At 39.5% G+C, this 22,689-nt stretch overlaps 1 protein-coding gene across 1 annotated transcript; it reads left to right on the forward strand.

Annotated features, from left to right (window-relative positions):
- Positions 1-5,089: 5,089 nt before the first annotated feature.
- On the forward strand, positions 5,090-15,921 carry LOC112436007 (5-hydroxytryptamine receptor 3C-like). Its single transcript, XM_024805123.2, has 12 exons — positions 5,090-5,111; positions 5,335-5,414; positions 7,022-7,196; positions 8,183-8,349; positions 8,990-9,053; positions 9,821-9,984; positions 10,478-10,584; positions 12,683-12,852; positions 12,981-13,144; positions 13,423-13,633; positions 15,167-15,376; positions 15,459-15,921. Exons 1-12 carry the CDS (start codon positions 5,090-5,092, stop codon positions 15,740-15,742), a joined length of 1,818 nt encoding a protein of 605 aa, XP_024660891.2. The 3' UTR covers positions 15,743-15,921.
- The last annotated feature ends 6,768 nt before the right edge of the window (positions 15,922-22,689 follow it).

Genomic DNA, 22,689 nt, shown 5'->3' on the forward strand with positions numbered 1-22,689 from the left:
AATTAAATAGTAAAAAAAAAATAATAATAATAATAATAATAATAATAAAATATACAGAGTTGAATATGTGCAAAACAAGTGGCATTTATATACAGTGTGGAGTGCATAATGTTGAAGTTCCAGTAGTGAAGCTGAGGTGTCTATGACGTGTTCAGCAGTCTGATGGCCTGATGGAAGAAGCTGTCTCTCAGTCTGCTGGTACGGGACCGGATGCTGCAGAACCTCCTTCCTGATGGAAGTAGTCTGAACAGTTTATGGCTGGGGTGACTGGAGTCCTTGATGATCCTCCCCGCTTTCCTCAGGCAGCGCTTCCTGTAGATGTCTTGGAGGGAGGGAAGCTCACCTCCAATTATCCGTTCAGAGCACCGCACTACTCGCTGGAGAGCTTTGCAGTTGTAGGCGGTGCTGTTGCCATACCAGGTGGTGATGCATCCAGTGAGGATGCTCTCAATGGCACAGTGATAGAAGGTCCTGAGGATGCGGGGGCTCATGCCGAATCTTTTCAGTCTCCTGAGAAAGAAGAGGCGCTGCTGCGCCTTCTTCACTGTTTTGTTTGTGTGTACTGACCACGTAAGATCCTCAGCCAGGTGTACGCCAAGGAACCGGAAGCTGCTCACTCTCTCCACAGCAGCGCCGCTGATGGTGATGGGGGTGTGTACTTCTCTGCACCTCCGGAAGTCCACTATCAACTCCTTTGTCTTTGCGACGTTGAGGGTGAGATGGTTGTCTTGACACCAGTGGGTCAGGGCGCTGACCTCCTCCCTGTAAGCTGTCTCATCACCGTTGGTGATAAGACCCACCACTGTAGTGTCGTCCGCAAACTTCACAATGATGTTGGAGCTGTTAGTGGCTGTGCAGTCGTAGGTGTAGAGTGAGTACAGGTTTCCAGATCCCTTATCGTGTATATTGTTCTGTCTGCTTGTTGTTTCCTTAATCTATATGCCAATTGTTTCATATATTTAGCTCCCCCCTCATAATATCTTTGTTTCGTTTGGACGTCTTGGGTGTATATCTCATCAATTAGATTTCTCTTCTTTGCCATTTCTAATTTTGTCTTAGTATCAATAGTATTTTTGTGTGTGGCCTCTAATTGTAATAGTTCCGACTGCAGCTTCTGGAATCTTGCAACTTTGGATTTTTTAATATTAGAGGTTATAGTAATAACTTTTCCTCTCATCACTGCTTTGCACGCATCCCACAAAACTCATCTTTATCATTGAATTCCAGGTATTCAGCAATGTCTTCTGTCAAATGTTCACATGTCCGTTCATTCAGTATACTAGAATTTAATTTCCAGTTGGTTATTTTTCTCCTTTGAGTAGGGTTTAAAGATAAATATAGAGGGCAGTGGTCGGAAACGTCCATTGACCTGATATGGCACTCATGTATTCTGTTCATGTCAGTACCAAAAGTGAGGAAGTAGCCAATTCTCGAATAGGTTGCATGTGGATGTGAATAGTAAGTATAGTTCCTTGCTGTTGAGTTAAGGTTCCTCCAAGTATCCACCAATCCCATCTCCTCTATCAGAAGGTTTAGTTTTCTAGTTAGTTTTTGTGATAGAGATATTCTCATCCCCGCTGCGTCCAGATGTGGTTTTAATGTAATATTAAGGTCTCCTCCACAGACAAGTAGTCCCTGTGCCTCTGTCACTACTTTCTCGAATACTTGCCTATAGAAATCAAATGTGGAACCTGGAGGAATATAAACATTATAGAACATGATCAATTCCCCATCCAATTTGCCCTGTACCAGGATAAATCTGCCTTCTCTATCCCTAATTGTAGCAAAAAGTTCATAAATAACCCTACCTGATATTAAAATAACCACCCCTCTTGTATGTCTTAAACCATTTGAAGAGTAATAAGCATGCTTGAAACCTTGTCTCTTAAGTTTCTCGTGCTCAAGGCCCACCAAATGAGTCTCTTGTAGAAATGCCACATCAATGTCCTCTCTTTTCAGTTTACTAAGAATTTTTCCCTGCTTTGCCGGGCTTTGGAGCCCATTTACAGTAAGTGAGAGTACCTTTAACGTTGGACTTTATTATAACCAGATAGAGCCATGAATGTGCATTCCAAATGTCACTGAGGTAAAACGTTGCGCCCCCACTGTTAACACAAAACTAAGATAGGTACAAAAAAACAATAGAGCCCATATGGAGTCCTCCAATTACTCAGGATCGTTCAACCCCTTTAGGTCCCTGTTGGGGAGAGGAGAGTAAGGACCCACCATACGGTGGGAGCTCTCCCTAGTGTTGTGGCGACTGTCCAGCAGGTACATCCCACTTACACTAGATGAATCCAACATATATGGCAACTTATAAATCTGATCAACTGAACTATCAACGCACCAACTTGAACAGCAATGAAACCAAATGGTGCATATTCCCTTCTTATATAGTCTGTTTGCTTGTGAGTTTAACTCTTATCCTCCTTGTCATTCATATTTAATAGTCTCTTCTATATTCCCGCAGTTTGCATCGGACTTGAGTTTCCATTCATGGCCCTCTGTCCCTCTCCGTATCCACTCCATGCCATGAAAATGCGTTACGTACTCTCTCTTCAGTGCTGGGTCCCGGGTTCCAACTCAATGCCCCGTGCTCTCAGCTCCTTCACTGTGTCCTCGTAAGTCCGTGGGTCGGTGCTCCAGTGGATGCAAATCCGCTTGAAGGGCGTTTGGAACCGAATGTTCCTCTCTTTTAGTGCCTTTTTTATTCCCGTGTAGGATTTGCGTTTCTCCATGACTTCAAAGGCATAGTCGTGGTCAAAAAGAAATCTGCTTGTTTCCCAGAAACACTTTTTTCTTCCAGGCAAGCCTAAGTCCCTCTGCCCTAAGTCCTTCTATGTCCCTTTGCCTCCGCAATGGCCTTACCCTGTGACTGCTGTGTAGCCACACATTCGAGTAGCTTTTGGTTTAGTTCCTGTTTAAACGCTGCCAACTCATCGGCCAGCTTATTGCCAGTGTCCTCCGTGAGTCCCAGCAATGATTCTTGGACTTTATCTTTAAAGCTGCCAAGCTCCTTGGACACTTTTGCGATCTCCCGGAGGATGATGCTATCTCCTCCTAACTCAGGCAACGCTGACTCGTGGCTAGGTAGCAAGCAGCCGCCATCTTCCTTGTCGTGTGGTTCCATTCTTTTTTGGATCTTTGCCTCCTCAGTCTTTGATTGGTTAGTGTTTTTCTGTCCTCTTTTAGATTTTCCCTTTTTCATCCCTTTTTGAAAGGGCTGACGTTATTACTTTCAAGTCTGGAGGCCGCAATTTAGTTCAGTTGGAACAGAGCTCAGTGACTATGCGTCCATTGTGCTGCCACGCATCACCCGGAAGTCCCAGCCTCCGGCTATATAGGATATTCACTCCAAGTATGGTGAACTGTGAGTATAGTCTTAAGACATTCAAGCACACTCTAAACACTTTCCCCCAGTATTTTTAAAAAAAATATTTTTACAAATATTAGGAGTTTCAGTGTTTAGTAAATTAAATGACAAAGGCGATATTGATATGATGCTTCAGGACAGGTCACTTTTTTTTTTTAACATGTACTGATGTAGCATTTATAGATCATGTAGTTCATGCCGATATTTATCATGAGGTTTGATTATGAATAAATACTTATCTTGCTAGACAACATCTGTAAATCTGACTGAGTGTAAAAGTTGTTGAAAATTTCATTGAAATACTGGATGTCTATGAGGTATCATATCATCCAAGCAGAGAACTGTGTGAAATTTTACACATCTGTCCACTCAGTAGCTCTGAAGCTAAACTAAAAACTAAATAATCAGGAGCACAATGAATTCTTGGTGGCTTTTACTTTGTGGAGTAAGAAATCAAACTATCATCAATCAAAAAAACAAAACAGATATTGCAACAAATATAAGAATCTGATATGTTGATATGATCCCAATATGTATTTTATTTAAAATGTTGCAAGTTCTCCATCACAGTTAGGAAGACAGTCATTAAATGTATATGGAAAAGTAATAGGCTTAATATTATGTTTTATAGCTTGTAGCCATGCTACTGCAGTATAGGTATAATAGTGTTATAGTTAAATTAATTACTAGAATATAATTTAGTCTGTTAACACTTTTCTGCTCACTGATAAACAAACAAAGTAACGCTTAGGCTGGGAATCTTGTTGTGGTGCATTATGATCACATATCGAAAATTTCCACAGTTGGACTAAAAATCCGACCTGATACAAAGTATCTTGATACATAACTCATAAAGGAGAAAAGAAAATTACATTTTAAATTCAACAGAGAATTTGACGTAGTAGTGACGCAGAAACACAGAAAGTGATTATAATCAAAGCAAGTATAGCCAAGATGACATGAGGAATTTTGTTTTATTAGTAGTAGTAGTAGTAGTATCATCTCAGGTTATTTCTTTGTTCTCATCGAATGGGTGAATTTTAATTTATTTAAAAAAAAAAAAAACATGTTACATAAAATAATAAAAGCTTGTTTGGCAGACTAACACCTGCTTGTCACAGGTTTCTCTGATTTGCCTGTGATGGGCATGTGTGACACTGATGCTACTGTGGTCAGTCCTCAGCATTTTCAAGTCACACACTGAGGTACCTTACATTACCTGTGGTTTATCTGTGCTTTGTATGAAAACACCTACAAGCAAAGCAGCTGTCCTGCCTTCTGCTCCGCATCATTTGCCCAATGTTTGTCCACATCACGCTTTGTTTAGTGACAGTATGTATATCTTCGCAGTTTAGTCTTGCAAGAGTAAGTTTCCCAGATAACCAGCAGACACACCTTTGCTCTGCTGCTGCTGACTAATACAGCTGTCAACAATTTTTTTTTTTTAAATGTGGCAATTATTTAAGGAGATGATTATTCTGTAGTATACCAAATAAAACAGTTTCCATTCAAAAAACAGCTGGAATACAACACTTTCACTCGCAACATTATGGTAAGGAATTTTTTCTCGTTACATTGTCACAAGTGTTACTGCTGAAGTTAAATACTAATAATAGTGCATATCTGTTACTTGAATCCAAAATGTTATTACCATTTTTTATCCATAAATCCTCCTGATTGCGATTACAGGAGCTTCTTCCGTCACTCAGGCCAACCATGATTTTGATCTTCAAGACAGGTATGTGTTTTGTTAAGCACAATGAAAGTGTTTGAGTTTCAGTTTTAACAACAGTGTGTTCAGTAGTTAATCAATGACGTTAAATATAGTAAAAGTATGAGCATTAAATCTGGAGAGAGACAATTGAATTGACAACTACTGAATTCACTTCAGCCAAATCCCATTGCAAGCCAAACACTACAACGTAATTACACTCAGATTCATGATTTTGTTGCCTCATCAGCTCTTTGCAGTGCTTACATGGTGAACTGCTCTGCACCAGACAAACCTGCCCTGCTGGAGTGTCTGTCTCCAGTCTTTGAAGTAAGTGACATATGGTCTGTGGAGAAAATGACAAATTCCACCGATGTCAGCACTTTCTTCGCTCTGTGTGAGATACTAGGAGCGGTATGTCACCTGTCACATGAGCTTATTTACGATGTCATTAGTGCTTCCCAACAGTGTGTATGCATATTTTATATTTTGGTATCTATTGTATCTGAAACTCTTGAGTTGAAGGACTGTCACAAACTAGTTCAAACTTCTTCAAAGAGAGGCTTTCTGTGTTTTCTGTGGTAGAGACTTTTTGTTCTGGTCTTCCAGGATGAAAAGGCTGAACTTCTCCTCACTTATTATTGCACTATGTACTGCAATAATTTTAGTAGCCATGCAGGGGTTTGCTTACTATTTGTGCTGATACCAATTTTGTTGTTTTAGTCTTGGATCAATGAGTTTGTCAGTTGGGACCCATTTCAGTGGCGTACTGAGCTACTACATCTCCCCGGAACCAAATTGTGTGTTCCAGAGCCTGTAATCAACGAGCTGTAAGTACAAAATCATTTACTCTTTATCTCAAACTCCGCACAAGTATTTCCAAAAGAGCAGACATCTAGAAACTAAAATGAATGTTTCAGCATTATGTGGGATACTCTGTTGTTGTAAATGCCACAAATCCTCTGTGCCTTTGTCTTGAAATTACAAATCTAACTTATATGCAAACAAGAGAATATGATTACACTTAATTAAAAACCCTAAATCTAATCCCGGGATTTGAGAATGTTGAATTTTTGGATTTTGAAAATTGTTCTCCTGAATATTGTGCAAAAAGACACATCAAGAAGTATTTTTACAAAATAATTTAGTTTTAGTTTTTCGCTGTGACATAATGGGGTTATTGTTGGGGTTGTTTGTCAACATCAACGGTGCTTTTAATTTATGCCATGTCCTCATTTCACACATCTATTCACAAAAAAACACCCTGTTCCCTGTGTAGTAATAGTACGGGGGATGACGGTCTACCTGTCAAGGTTGTCAGCTCTTGTAACCTTGATATCTGCACCGTCTCCTTTAACATACAAAACTGCAACCCCTTCAACCCCTACTTGCACTTTGGTAAGAACATTTAACACTTATGCATATCAGTTTCACCCTTTTTAATTATATCTAAATTGAATGTGGGTTTTAAGTGAGCTCTGACTAAAGTCAGCATTTTTCTCTTCACTTTTCTTCCCCGCATAGCGAGGGACATAAAGATTTTTCTTGGAAGACCTGCAGAAATAAAGGCAATAGTCTCCAAGAGTTTGATGGCCACCATGTGTGAATGGGAGCTACTGGATATCACCTCAGATAAAGCAACAGAGAATGATATTAACAGTGATGGTTTATGTGCTGATGAGTTTAAATTTCATGTAAGTTGATTCTAATGAGAAGCTACAATAAATAGTAAGATAAAATCAAAGCTATGTTGTAATTTTTTCCCTATATTTTTTAAATCTTTAACATTATTGCAAAATTAAAACACACCTAAAAATATAAATTCAGTCTAAATCCTGAATTATACAGTTATATAGCAAACATTCATGTACCAGGTAATGACAAGCATGGTTCACAGCTTAAGAGTACCTCAGTTATCTCTTCTTTTCTTTCCACAGATCAGATTGAGGTGCCGGGCCACTAAGTATATGGTAAACGTCCTGTTCCTCAGCTGCTTTCCACATAGTGTGGACAGGTCCGCTTTCAAGATGACCCTCATCCTCAGCTATACCGTCTTCCCGCTGATCATGAATGACCTGCTGCCGGGCACTGGAAACACCATACCCCTCATATGTGAGTAACACTCAACAAAAAGTTTACACTGATTTCTTGAAACTGGCTACAGTTGTGTTTGAATAGAAACTGGACTGGGAACATTCTTCTAGAGTGTGTAAAAAATTACAGTATAGAGAAAAATATGTAATCTTACATGGAACAGGTTTCCATGCCAACAGTATTTAATGCTTATGCCCAGGCACACGCACAAATTCAGTCAATTGGGCTGCGACATTGTAAATCTGTATTGTTTCTGGGCCTCAGCACACACCGTTGTCTCTCTGTAGGTGTTTTTTTTTCCATCTGCCTGCCTCTGATGGTGGCCAGTTTGCGACAAATAAACCCCATCACCAACCTGCTGTGTGGGTCTGCTGACTTCTCTCCCGTCCTTCACTGGATCCGAGTCCTCACACAATTTCTGGGATTTCTTGTTTCCATGGCACCAATGAATAAGAAATCAAGAGCTTCGGGTATGTAGTTTTTAAGTCGCTTTGAAGTGGTTAACAATCAGTAGCATGAGGAAATTCAGGATAAAAGAAATAATTGATTTTACAGAGTTCAAAATAATTTATTTTGCAAAGTTGTAAAAAAAAAAAAAGACCTAAATCAAACAATCCTCGGCACATGAACTACTCCACAGGAAGGCAGCACAGGACAATAAAAACCAAAATAAACGGCACATATTGAGGGGCTGTTGTGATTGTAAATAATAAACAATAACTGAACATTGATATGTTCTCTTCACAACCTGTGCAATCAATAATGACTCAATTAACCACACATGTACCTATCTATTTGTTTATATTTCTATACTGTTTATACAATATTGATTTTCAGAACATATTTTTTATTTTTTATTTATGTATTTTTTCAATAGTTAAACTGATTGTTTGCTTCCCTTGCTTTGCACTGAATGGAGTAGCACATAATTTTGTTGTGCTATTAGCATTATGGCACTAAAGATTCTGATTCTGATACTTTTTCTCTCATTGATTTAGAAATAGACCTTAAGACCACGACTGCTGTGGAAAATATTGAAGATTACGAAGGGCCTCAAGAGAAAAATGGGCCAGCAGTGGAGGACGGGGCTGTGCAGGAGCTAAAGAAAGGGGGCAAGGACCTCCAAGACATCCACCGGCAAGTCAACCAAGGCTCAGAGGACTGGATGCAGGTATTCAAATATTTATCTATTTTGAGTGTACAAAAAATATATTGTAAATATGTTTGCCAACCTTTATGGTCTTTTAGGATGAAGCCTTGGATATTTAATCTGTTTTTAAGACTGGAAAAACATGAAAAAATAATGTTGTGATATCATGAAAACAGAGGCTCTCCCTCTTATTGAAAACTCCAACAGATATTTCTGTATTTCCTGAGATTATATCAATAATATGTTTACACAGTGTTACCAGTTACAAAATCTAATTTTATCTGCAACTTAAGAATACAATGATGATTAAACCATATTGCAGTGTGGTACTTAACCCAAGTAATCTAAAACATCAGTTTCAAGACCAAGATACACCTCATTCATTATTCACACTTGTAACTACTGTTGATTGTGTATATCTAACAGATAAAAGATATAAACCTGCTTTTACATTGTGGGCATACAAGGAAGGTTTGCATAAATTTCATACCAGATGTTTAACAGATCTAAGATGAAGAAATATTTAACAACGTCAAGGTTTAACAGTTAGGTTCGATTTGAACGTTGATTTTTTTAATGACCTGTAATGACTGTCTTTAAAAAGATTCCCACGCCACTATCACACCACTCAAACTGACAACCACAGTTTTAATGTTTTCAGTGCTGCTCGCTGAAAGTCAGGCCTTCAAAGCTTCTATTAATCTTCATCTCTCTGCTCATGCATGGTAAGTTCCTATAATGTACAAATACACATTTATTTATATTATTAAAAAATAACTAATTCTTATATTACTGATTATTTGAATCTCCTGTGTAATTAATTGTTGATGTGTTGATTTTCTCACAGTCACTATCCAAAATACTAAATAGTATTTAAACATATAAATGACGCATTGTAATGGTTCATCAAACTGTGTTATTATTTGCACTATACCGCCTATTTTATGTGCATAATCTACAGTGTCAGACATCTTATTAAAAAATAATCTTATTACAAAATGATGTTATACCTGTTGAAATTCCGAACTGCAAATGTGATTTCCTATAGTCCGATTATAACACCTATTAAAGGATAAAGTGTACATGTTTTGTATTGGAGGATTTTTTTTTAATTTAAGGTTGTTGTACTTGACTTGTTCACTTTGTCAGCGCCACTCACACTGACAGTTAGCTAGTCTTATAAATATTTAAGGAAGAGGAAACATGAGGTCCTAGCAGCCAAAAATTGTCTAAAATACACATTTAGCCAGAAATGTTATGGACCATGTTGTCCAATTCATTCCTGTCTAGATTTTAAAGATTTTACTTTTAGATTAAAAACTGAAATTCAAATTTGAAACTTGATAAAGTCAAGTTTAGATTTAGATAAATGTAGATATACATGATGCCTCACTCGTATTTGGGTCGCGTTTGCCAGAGTTGTAATTGTGGGCGTTCAGACAAAGGTATTTGCTGCGACATCATAAGGGCACATTTCTTCTTTCCCTCGTAGCTCAGTACAGCTCCACCATACTGAACTGCTCCAACCCTGATACACCGTCAGTGCTGGAGGCTCTTTCGCCAGTCTTCAACCTGAACGCCATTCGACCTGTGGTGAACATAACAACAGTCACTAACGTTGGCCTTTTCTTAACTGTGTTTGGCATTTTGGGAGTGGTAAATGACACCTTTGTTACCATGAAACCATTTCATTATTAGATCATGTGCATGCGCTTTTCTGCATACTGTACAACATTAAGAGCATAAAATGGTCAAAAGCAATTTTCCATGAGGGCAATTTTCTATTTTTTTGAGAATAAATAAATTAAAATCTTCTTTTTCAGGATGAGAAAGCCCAGCTCCTCACAACATTTCTATGGCCAGATATTGTAAGCAGTTTTTTCATAGTACATTTTCAAGCAATAATGAAACAGCTGATTTCTACCCATATCTATGCATAAAAAAATGTTTTTATAGATGAAAGTTTAAGTTTTGCCCTTGAAATCTTTTTGGGCAGCAAATAGGCAAACCCATTAGTGACATAAAAGTGTTAAGATAAAAGAAAAGTTTTTGGGGTTCCCTTTTAAATTTAATTATCTCGAGTTTTTAAATGGTAGCCAGCAGGTTTTATATTGTGTTTATGTTTACATCTGCATGGTTTGTGTTGCAGCAATGGGAAAATGAATTCACCAAGTGGGACCCAGAAAACTGTGGAACTACTCGGATTTCAATTCCAAGAACAAATCTCTGGGTACCAGATATTGTAATCAATGAAATGTAAGTGCCATCTTCAATAATTCGCAGATTAAGATCATTTCTTTTTTATGTATATGTGTGATCTTGAGACCTAGCCTGACACATCATTAGCCAATAAAGCGCTAACTTTACTAAGCAGCAAAAACAAAAATGGAGAAGGTGCATACAGGTGAAAGTAGAAAGGCATGGTCTCTGTGCATACTATTGTCAGGAAATATTTGAGTTGTGACTCCAACTAAATGGTAAATGGCCTGTATTTGTATAGCGCTTTTCTAGTCCCTAAGGACCCCAAAGCGCTTCACACTACATTCACACACTGGCGATGGCAAGCTACATTGTAGCCACAGCTGCCCTGGGGCGCACTGACAGAGGCGAGGCTGCCGGACACTGGCGCCACCGGTCCCTCTGACCACCACCAGTAGGCAAACACGGGGTTAGTATCTTGCCCAAGGATATTTGGCATGCAGCCAGGAGGCAGCCTGGGATCGAACTACCGACCTTCTGATTAGTGGCTGACCTGCTCTGCCACCTGAGCTACAGCCACCCCTAACTAATTTCCATCTATCCATTTTCTTGCTCTTATCTGGTCGCGGGGTCAGCAGCATCAGCAGAGAAGCTCAGATTTCTCTCCCAAGCCACCTCCTCCAGATTAGTTAGGGGAACAACGAGGCATTCCCAGGCCAGTCAAGAAAAATAATCTTTCCAGCTTGTCCTGGGTCTTCCCCGGGACCTCCTCCCATTGAGATGTGTCAAGCACACCTCACCAGGACGCATCCTTATCAAATGCCTGACCATCATAACTGGCTCCTTTCAACTGTCGTAGTTTGCTGTGTGACAGACCCAAATGCAGGACTTATACACGGGGGAGTAAACCCAAAACAGCACCTTTATTGCTGGAAAAACTCCAACACTGATACAAAAAACAAAACCAAAAACAAGAAACTAGAATCATGAAACTCAAACTAAAAAGCTAAGAAACTAGGAAACTTAACGTGGGAGTACAGAAGAAACACACGCAGCACAGAGGTACATCATGGTTAACAACATGAGGAAAACACAGGGCTTAAATACACCAGGGAGTAAAGAGGGAATGGAAAACAGGAGGGAAACAGCTGGGACTAATCTGACATAACGAGACGAAGGGGAAGCAAAACTCAAAACAGTGAATGCAGGACACAAGACTATCAAAGTAAAACAGGAAACAAAAGACAGGTGCAGAGACGCAGACTTGACAAGGAGGCAAGGCTGACAGAGAAAACAGAGTGAACGTGAAGCACAGAGGCAAGAGTACAAACTGCGACATGGAGACACGGCTGACTGGGGAGACACAGGGAACACAGAGACAGGGGAGAGTAGACATGAAACGTGGGACACGGGAACAGAAACTAAACACAGGCTAAGATGAACACTGAGGGAGGGAGCGCTAAGATTCCTGAGAGCTTAAGAAATTAAGATAACCAAAACCAAGAACAACAATAAACAAAGAATATTTAACAAAAACACAAACACTGGGTCACCAGACCCAGCACCTTGACATCAACATGGAGAAGTAGCGGCTCTAGTCCGAGCAAAGTGGTCCTGAGCTAGGATAGTAACTCCATCCCAAGCAGGGTGAATGGTTCCTTTGGTCGTGTACACATAAGGGTCTTCTGAAGGCTCTTCTCTTTGTGTGATCCCTCACCCAGGACCAATTTGCCATGCGAGGGGACAAAGCTCCCTGACAGCATAACCCCTGGGATCAGTAGGACACACAAACCCCTCCACTACTATAAGGTAGCGATTCACATAGGTGTCCAACTGATGTCAGTGGAATAACATAACAATAGTGTGGATAGGATAATAGAGCGGCTTGGTAAGACTGCTATCCACTATATGAAGGTATAATCTTTTTGATCTGCCTCCTACAATATTTAGCAGACAGAATGAAGCAGACAAGTTAACACTTAGCAGTCATACTTAATATTAGGCGGCACTCTACATATCAACTGTAAGCCCTTTCTTCATACATTTTCTATTTCTGCCATGTAGCTATCTGAGTAAACTTAATTTTAATAATGAGGGCTCTATCAGCATACAGGTGCTTGTGTTTCTAAATGTTATGTCTTTCATCTTCCTGCAGCATGGATGAAAACACTGCTCCAAACGTCCCATATACCTACGTGCTTTCTAATGGCATTGTGAGTGATTCACAGCCTGTCAAAGCTGTCACCTCCTGCAGGCTTGACATCTACTTGTTTCCATTTGACATTCAGAACTGCACTTTAACCTTCAACTCATTCACACTCAAGAGTAAGTTCATGAGGATCTTTCACAGTCTGTCCTATGAAATGAATGGTTTAGTTTATAATACAGTAAAATTATTTCACTGACATTAATATGAATAGTCTTGTCTGACAAATTGACTATTTTCCATGCAGGTAATGCTCTGCAGCTTTATCTGACAGAGACTCCAGAGAGGATGTTTGAATACTCTAAATCAAGGATGGAAACGATGGGTGAATGGGAATTAATTGGAATTACAGCAAAGAAATACACACTACCATCTACAGCATCGGGCTTTTATGATGAAATTCGCTTCCATGTAAGACACTCTTACACTGTAAAACTATAATGTTATTGTATGATTTAATTATTCATACTATAAGAAAACGGAGGACACAAAGGCAAAGGCTTTTAGAAAGTAATCCGAAACAAGAGTTTTCTCTTCATTATCAGATATTTAACTGTTCAGTTAGTATATCAGAGGAACTTAGGATCTATAGAACATTTAAATCAAATACATCTAAAAGTTCTAAAAACATCAAAAACACCCAGGAACATCAGCACCGTCCTTAGTGTTAAGTTCTCACTTTGCTGCAGATCTCATTGCGGCGCCAGGCCATGCTGTACGTAGTGAACCTCCTGCTCCCCAGCTGCTTCCTCATCACTGTGGACCTCTTCAGCTTCATCTTGCCTCCCAATGAAGTCGACCGGTCTTTGTTCAAGATGACACTAATCCTGGGCTACACCGTCTTCCTGCTCATAATGAATGACCTGCTGCCTGTTACTGGAAATGCCATACCTCTCATAAGTGTGTTTACATTGTCTGGTTTGGTATACATTTCGTCCCAATGTGACTTTTTGGCCCAAATACAAAAGGGTTGCTTGTTCTGACCTACCTAGAGATTTAACAGTATAACTACCATAATGTAATGATGAAGCTACATGTGAGAAAGAAAACGATGTATAATATATTCTTAAAAGTAATAATAATAATGATAATGGATAGCATTTATATAGCGCTTTTCAAGGCACCCAAAGCGCTTTACAATTCCACTATTGATTCACTCTCACATTCACACGCTGGTGGAGGCAGCTACAGTAGCTCAGGTGGCAGAGCAGGTCAGCCACTAATCAGAAGGTCGGTGGTTCGATCCCAGGCTGCATCCTGGCTGCATGCCAAATATCATTGGGCAAGATACTAACCCCGTGTTTGCCTACTGGTGGTGGTCAGAGGGTCTGGTGGCGCCTGTGTCCGGCAGCCTCGCCTCTGTCAGTGCGCCCCAGGGCAGCTACAATGTAGCTTGCTATCGCCAGTGTGTGAATGAATGGGTGAATGACTGAATGTAGTGTGAAGCGCTTTGGGGTCCTATGGACTAGAAAAGCGCTATACAAATGCAGGCCATTTACCATTTACAGTTGTAGCCACAGCTGCCCTGGGGCAGACTGACAGAAGCGAGGCTGCCATATCGCACCATCAGCCCCTCTGGCCAATACCAGCCAAAGTTTACCTTTAAAAAGTACAATTCATCATATCTAATCATTAACAAAGTGCCAGGTTTTTGGTTATACTGCACAGTTATTTTTGGCTATTTTGTTTCAGCTATGTGTTTCTAGGTCTGCACATTTCAGTTTAGTTCTTATTATATGAAAATGTTTAGTTTTAATTTAATTGTTATTAAATTAAATTAGTTTCAGTGTTAGTTTGGGTCTTTTTAATTATTCTTATTATTAATAATGAATAACAAATATGTCAGACTCGAGATTTAGGAAAATCAATATATGCATTACAACACACAAAATTTTTGAGAGCAGTTGAGTCACAGTCTCATAGATCAGAATCAGAATCAGAATCAGAATCGTGTTTATTGGCCAAGTATATGTGCAGACACATACAGGGAATTTGGTTCCGATAGATGGTGGCTCTCAAGCACAGCAATGTAAATCACACACACACACACACACACACACACACACACACACACACACACACACACACGTCTATATATACACATACATACACAAAGCTGTGTAAACCAACTATAAATAACGAATCTAAACTTATATACATAAAATACAGAAATGAATGAGGTGGAATGAATACTACAAAATGTACATAAGGTGCAGCTGCAGTCTGGCAGATTAAAGCGTCAACTGTGACAATTTTTGTCACTGAGCTGACAGGGGCTGAGGATATTTCTTAAATAGTTTACGGCTTGTCTCCATTCCTCTGAATAGACCAAAAATATTCATGATTTTAATTTTTAAATATTTTGTCTGGATTTAACTTGTATTTGTCTGTAAAATGTAAACATTAATTATTATTCCACTATCATTTTTATAGATGTTTTCCTGTCTATGTGCCTGACTATGATGGTGGGCAGTCTACTGGAAACTATTGTCGTTACAAGCTTCCTGCACGGTTCCTCTAACTATTCTCGAGCTCCTCGCTGGATCAGAGTGCTTTTTCTTAAAATCCTGGGTCGACTAGTATGCCTTCCTCCAAAGCCCAGAGATCGGAACGACACAGTGATCCAAAATCCAGTCACACAGGGTAGGAAACAAGATCAGGATATGCAAATTCTTAAAAAAATGTCAAAGCTGACATAATCTTCTGACTTGTCTCCGCTCAATAGAAATGCCAATCTACTCTCCAGTGACAGAGGAATCCAAGACTCTGGAGAAGAAGGGGCCACTGGGTGAGGACAAAACCCTGCAAGAGCTGAGGAGCCTGGGCAGAGGCCTCCAGGCTATCCACCTTCAGTTGGAGAAGCATCTGAGCAAAAGCCTGAGCACAGAGGAATGGATCCAGATAGGTTTAATCATAGACCGCCTGCTGTTCATCCTTTACATCATCTTCATAACAGTCAGCTTCATTACCATCATCATTATCTGGGTGGTTTCATACAATGCGGCCTAATTTAACTTTTTAGCTTGTCTGTTCTTTAAACTCTTTGTATTGTATGTTTTGTCTTTTTAGTATGCCAGTTATGCAAATAAATATATAGCAGAGCCCTGTTTTCCAACAAAGCCCTTCATCTGTCTTAAATTTCAATGACTTTGTGAACCAATAAGACAATTAAATCAAGATATTTTAAAGTCCAGATAATAAATCTTACAAATATTCTAAGCTGTGTAAAAGCATCTTAACTGATGATCGTTTTATATTGAGTTCTTGTGAACCCTATACATACATCTTCTATAGCAGCAGTTTTCTGTATTTGATGTTTGGTGCTAAATTACTCAAAAGGATTCAAAATTAAAATAAAATTAAATAATAAAACAAAAGCACTCATAGTGTGCAACCCCCACACTATGGTGTATTTTATTATCTTCACCCATTTTGGCTGAAATTGTTTGCTTCTATAAGCTGTAAAATTCCTTTAGAGCCTGAACCACACTAGAGGATCCTTTTTTTGTTTTTGAAAATGGACTGTTTATTGACTCTATTGATGACATTTTTAAAAAATCTTAAATATTAAATTCAGTATAATTTTCATTTGTGTCATATTTGCTACATCCTGCATTTGTTTGTTATTTTAATGCTTAGAAAAAAAAATTCCAATTTATTTCACGCTGACGATGCAGAAGTTTCAAAACCCCCCAAACTCATGTAGGAAATATGACACGGATGGTTTTAAAGGGTTAAGATGTTTTCATGTACTGTGTGATTTTGCTACATTTATTGCGTCATTGTGATTGGGAAAAACTATGTTTTGCACAGTTCTCTACAGGCATTTTCATATGATATATTACTCAGTGTGCTTTGGGGGGGGGGGGGGGGGGGGGTTTGTGGTCAACTTTGATCTTGGGATATAACAATGCTCTGATTTATTCCATTCGAATTCTCACCACCATGGTCATCACACTGAAAATCTTAGGATCTACATGATTGGTCTTGTTACCATGCCTTTGCCAAACTTTATGGTATGCTGAAGAGGTAATTCAACCATTTGATTCAGCTGTGTTGGAGTAGGGATGGATCCAAAGCTGCAGAACAGTAGCTCTGGACTAATTGGAGTTGGAAACACCTGGTTTGAAGCATATTGCACACCATTCTATACTGCCCCCCTGTGGTCATCTTACACACAATGTAGCATGCCGAAGTTGCATGTCACATACAATGATGCAATGAGAATCCTTTTTAAAATAGCCAGAGGGGGTTGTAAGACGTTTTTTCAGATGTTTGGAACTGCAGGTGTTTGCACTTTTAAAGCACTTTTACGAAAGTTAATATTTGGTTGGTTTTATATATTGTGCTTTTTTTTCTTTTGTATAATCATGAACTTAAGTCTGTTAATAAAGCTTGATTAATGAATTATATAATCACATGGAGCACAAGCATACTTCCAGCCTATTGTAAGATTGTGTTGTATAGATTACATTCAAATTGTTTTTTGGATTTTTATTAAGAAAAAAAACATCAAGAAGACACAAGCAAAAGGAGAACACACAATTGTATTCATCAAAATGATTTATTAATCAAATTGACATAGCATAATTTTTTCACCAAAAAATATATGTTCAAAGCACCAGAACGGTAGCCCAATATCCCACAGAACCGTCACATGATCTTAAACAGAAGCTGTCAAATCAGCTCTGCAGATGGGGCAATCATAATTAGGGATGGGTATCGTTTAGGTTTTATCCGATACCGGTGCTTAAATGGTGCTCGAACCGGTGTTTTAAGAATGGAGAACACAAACTTTGTCCAAAAACCTCTCATGTTTAGCTGTTTTTCTTTGTAAAAAGATAACAATGTTAGCCTTTTTTGTAGCTATAGGGCATATATGGTATCACTCTATCAAACAAGAAGACAGCCGCATGTACTAGGGCTGGGTATCATCACTGATATCTAGAATCGATTAGATTCCAATTCACAAGGTCCTGAATCGATACGATTCGATTCAATTCGATTTGAATCGGGGAAATTTTGCCTCAGACAGTCAGAAATATTATATTTCAGATCATGCGTCAGTACATTTCCATATTTTTATATCTATAAAAAGAAAGCTGACACTTGCAAGACTTCATCAGAGGTATAAGCATCACAGCAGATGCCTTTGTGTCAAAGTAGATGAGGATGAAACACAGAAAAACATGAAGGCAATTTTCCTGGCCTGGGATTTTATAAAAATATTCTGCAGTAGATGTTTATGTGAAGCCTACACTGTAAAAAATGTTTGTGAAATTAACAGTAAAATTGTGTAAAATCTTGACATCAAAAATGTTTAAATAGAAAAACAAGAAAGCAATGTTTAATTTACATCAACATTTTGTAAATAATACATATATACCTGTAAAGTCCTGAACCAAATAAAAGTGTTAATTTTACAGTAGGAATATGTTTTAAATATCAAATGTCCTTGTTGAATTTACAGTTTACTGTTTTATAAACACTGAAAAATTGTAATTTAAAAGTCAACACATACAACTGAAACTGTACCAAAATAATGTTAAAATTACATATTTTGTTAGTTTTTTTTAAATTCAGAAAGTATCTGTATTACATTTCACAAATTCATTCAAACTCATTTACAATGTTGGTCACATGCAGACCACTTTTTAAGTGGGACAGACCAGTACAATTTCTGTCAGTGTAAGGAAGTTATCAGAGATATCTTTATATGACAGTACAATTTCAACAGTACTTGTCAGTTTTTCTACATTTTAAAGACAAACTGTTGTAGTACATAAATGAAATCATTCAGCATAAGTCTTTAGTCTTAAACTGTAATAAATAAATGTTAAAAATGACCTAAAAGTTATGGCGGCCCACTGGCCAGATTGTCATGTAATTATAAAATAGAAAGGTTTTTGTTGTTTCATAGAAAATGTCCTGTTTTTTTTATAGACAGTGAAAAGACAGGAATGTTTCTTTCATTTAGTTGTTATTATTTTGGTGTAGTAGGAATGGCTTTGGGGGAGGTCTTTTTCAGTGGAAGAAAAATCCAAAACTTGTTAAAATTAAAATTTCCAAAGCTGGCCAGTGGGCCAGACTAGAGTCTGTGCTGATTATCTTTCAAATAGACAGCTGGTCATCTCCTCCATGTTAGTCATTTCTTTAATTTTGCACCACGTTCAATCAATTTTAGCCAGATTTAGTAAAAGTTAAATTAATCATTTGCTCAAATAATTATTTTTTTGATGCCCAAAGTGTGTTAGTATTTAAAACTACACAAGCTCTACCTTGGCAAATCACTGAGAGTTTGTTTCTGTTCTTTGATTAGACTACTTAAAATTATTGCGGGAGTAGCAAGCTTGGCGGCTCGTGCCATTACGCGCTCAGTCTGCAAGCAGAGTGGTGGAGATTTGTATACGTTGAGATATTCAGCTATTTTAGCATGAGCAAAAGTTTTGGTAAGCTAACATTGCATTTTCTGTTATCTTAAAATACATGAGAGTATGTTTTCCAGTAATAGTATTAATGGCGTCTGACCGAGCAATAGGCTACTCCTATTTTTTCCATGCTGTTTTCAAGCAGTGGTTATTATAAGGTCATAGGAGGTTAGTAACCTAAAACAAATGTGCTGTTGACAGCTACAATGATTTAGTGCTCTTTTTGCAACAAAACGCTGAAGACGTTGAGGGGTTATGTGCTGCATTGTCGCGTTCACAGGAACAAACCCCATCATTTTTTCAAATGCATCGGTAGTGAATGCAGGCATACATTTTAAAGCCCATTTCTATCGGGTTCACAATGTACCTGCACGCCCTATTGCTGGTAGCGCCATTTTTACAGACTTAAAATGTGCCACAACACTATGTGAGCGCCAATGTCACACAGTGAAAGAACTTATATCTCACTTAAAACAGCATAGAGTGGAGGGGTGACCTGTGGCATGTCCAGTAACTGGTTGTAAAAGTATGTTCTCTGTGAAATCGTCATTTACTGCTCATATGTCCAGAAAATATAGAGAATGCTCTGTTGAAAGCATAAACGACATGTATAGGGGGACACTTCCTCAGTCTTCTACTGTATTTGAAAAAAATAATAAAATAAAAATAATATGTACATTTGATGACAATATGTACTTCTCTCGGCACACAGACTCATTGAGGTGTGTAAGGTCGACACATATGCGTACATCTTCTGTCTTCTTCAGTACCACCACCACCAGAAATCAGTGTCAATTAAGCCCGAAGCTCCTCGGAAGGTGCGGATGCCGCTGGGTCCATGTTTGGTCGGCTCGTACTATCACGGCAGCCGAGGCAAGCCGCGTGGTGTTGGAGGAAAAGGACCCAAAATGCAGGCAGTTGACTGATAATGCAAGTGATGTTTATTTACAAGTAATGGGGTGACGGAACTGGCAGTGACAAATGACTAAAGAAACCTAAACTGGGAAAACCAAATAACAAACCTGAGAACATAAGAAACGGGGTGCGGGGCAGAGAGACGCAGAGAGGGGAACGAAACACCATGGAACACAGACAAGCCCACGACGAGCACAGACCGACACCCACCATCGAAGGCGTTTGGAAAGGGGGGGATGGGTGTGTGCATATCAGTGTATATGTATGTGTGTGCGTGTCCAGAGTTCAGCTGAGACAGTGTCCTTCGCCCTGCCAGGCTAAGTAAACAGTCTTCCAGCCAACCCAGGTGGCCTTGCATGGAATGGGAAGGAACAGTCTAAACACAGTTGTTATCAGGGTGTTTTTGTTCGGCTCCAGCCTTGGGACCGAAGCTGGCGCCGAAAGGGTATCCACATGAGGTGTTGGTGCTTTTTACTTTAGTGCGAACAGCTCATATGAATTTCAAAGCTGTTCTAACAGCCCAACACTGGTAGGTAGATATCTTCAGCACTCAGGCTCACCCAAGCCCAAACTTCTCGTTGAGAAAGGGGTGTCAATTGCATTTAGGGACCAGTTGATCAAATCCATAATTCCTCTTTTAGGTTTTAGAGAACAGACTGTGAGAGAGTGTTCCAGGGAAAAGTAATACAAAAAACATGAGACTAGACAAGGACATAAGAGGCAGGGAAGCTAAGGGAGAGGAGGAGAGGAGAAAAGTGCGACCGCCTTCGTCAAGAGCAAGAGGTGATGAATAGGTTGCTGAGCTGAGGGCGACTGAAGTAAAGGTTGAGATGATAACGGTGGTGAAGTTGGAGTAGGTGGTGGAGTAGATGACTGCACTAGCGGGGAAACAGGAGACTGAGCTAGTGAAAGAAACGATGACTGGGCTTGTGGCTGGGCAGCTATCTGAGCTTGTGGCTGGGCAGCTATCTGAGCTTGTGGTTGGGCAGAAAACTGAGCTTGTGGCTGGGCAGCAAACTGAGCTTGTGGCTGGGCAGCAAACTGAGCTTCTGGCTGGGCAGCCAAGTGAGCTTCTGGCTGTGCAGCCAAGTGAGCTTCTGGCTGGGCAGCTGACTCAAAAAACACAGCCCCGGAATAAACAGTCACAAAGTCTGGCAAAACAGAAAAAGTGTCTTTTCCACTCACCACAGCCGGCAGTTCTGAAGTCCCAACATCCGGCTGTGGGGTGATGGGCCGACGGCGCGAACGTCGCTTCCTTCTCGGAGACGGCTCCGATGGGCCGGGTAATTCCATATCCGGCGGGCCGGGCCGCAGATTCCCTGGCGGGCCGTGCAAAACATTCACCGCCGGGCTGGGTAGGGAAGCGGTAGCAGCTGGAGGGTGAAGGTGAAGCTCGTGGAGGATAAAATCCTGTGCGAGCAGGTGAAGAGAGTCCAGTAGCCTGGGGTGAGCAGAGATTAATTGCTGTAGCCTGTAGGGGTGGGGGGAAAAAATCGATACTGTGTAGTATCGTGATATTTAGTTTGCTAGTAATGTATCGATACAGGGACAGCAGAAATCGATATTTTGTTACAAAAAAGGTTTTTGTGCTCTGACTTCAGAGCATGTTGATCCTTTTTCTGAGCAAGAATCCTGACATTCCTTCACTGTCCAAATGTGTTTAACTTTTTTTTGGCAGCAATAAACATGACAGTTTACTTATTTTAATTTAAGACATGTTTTATTTTAATTAAGTTTAAAACTTTTTTATTTAATGTAAAATTATATTTTGTTTTAATTTACTTTCAAATTCTTCAGTTGCTGAAGGGGCTGCATAGTTTTCATAAATTGCATAGTTTAGAATAGCTATAATTGTACCAGATGGTTGCATTCAGTTAAGTTGGACTAGACTGTAATACAAACCGTTCAGTTTGTCAACAATAAAACTGACTGAAATGAGAGAAAGACTGAGTGTGAGACTTTGATATTAGATAAAGTGAATATTGATAAAGTTTACCTTTATGTACAGAATCTGAATATCGCAAAATATAAAAAAAAATTGCAATAATATCGTATCGTGCATTAAGTATTGTGATAATATCGTATCGTGGGATGTATGGTGATTCCCACCTCTAGTAGCCTGGCTTCCACAGTGCGGTGAAATCCTTCTCCCTCAGGTTCGAGCCACAGGTTAACCAACCTCGAAACAGAGTCAATTTAAGCCCGAAGCTCCTCGGAAGGTGCGGATGCCGCTGGGTCCATGTTTGGTCGGCTCGTACTGTCACAGCTGCCGAGGCAAGCCGCGTGGTGTTGGAGGAAAAGGACCCAAAATGCAGGCAGTTGACTGATAATGCAAGTGATGTTTATTTACAAGTAATGGGGTGACGGAACTGGCAGTGACAAATGACAAATGACTAAAGAAACCTAAACTGGGAAAACCAAATAACAAACCTGAGAACATAAGAAACGGGGTGCGGGGCAGAGAGAGGAACGAAACACCATGGAACACAGACAAGCCGACAATGAGCACAGGCCAACACCCACTATATATACACACAAACAAGGAGACCAGGAAATGACATACAGGTGGGAGCACAGACGACCTGAGGATACAAGCTGAACACAGTGACAACA

This window comes from Maylandia zebra, linkage group LG15 (assembly GCF_041146795.1).
Source record: "Maylandia zebra isolate NMK-2024a linkage group LG15, Mzebra_GT3a, whole genome shotgun sequence".
Taxonomy (NCBI): domain Eukaryota; kingdom Metazoa; phylum Chordata; class Actinopteri; order Cichliformes; family Cichlidae; genus Maylandia; species Maylandia zebra.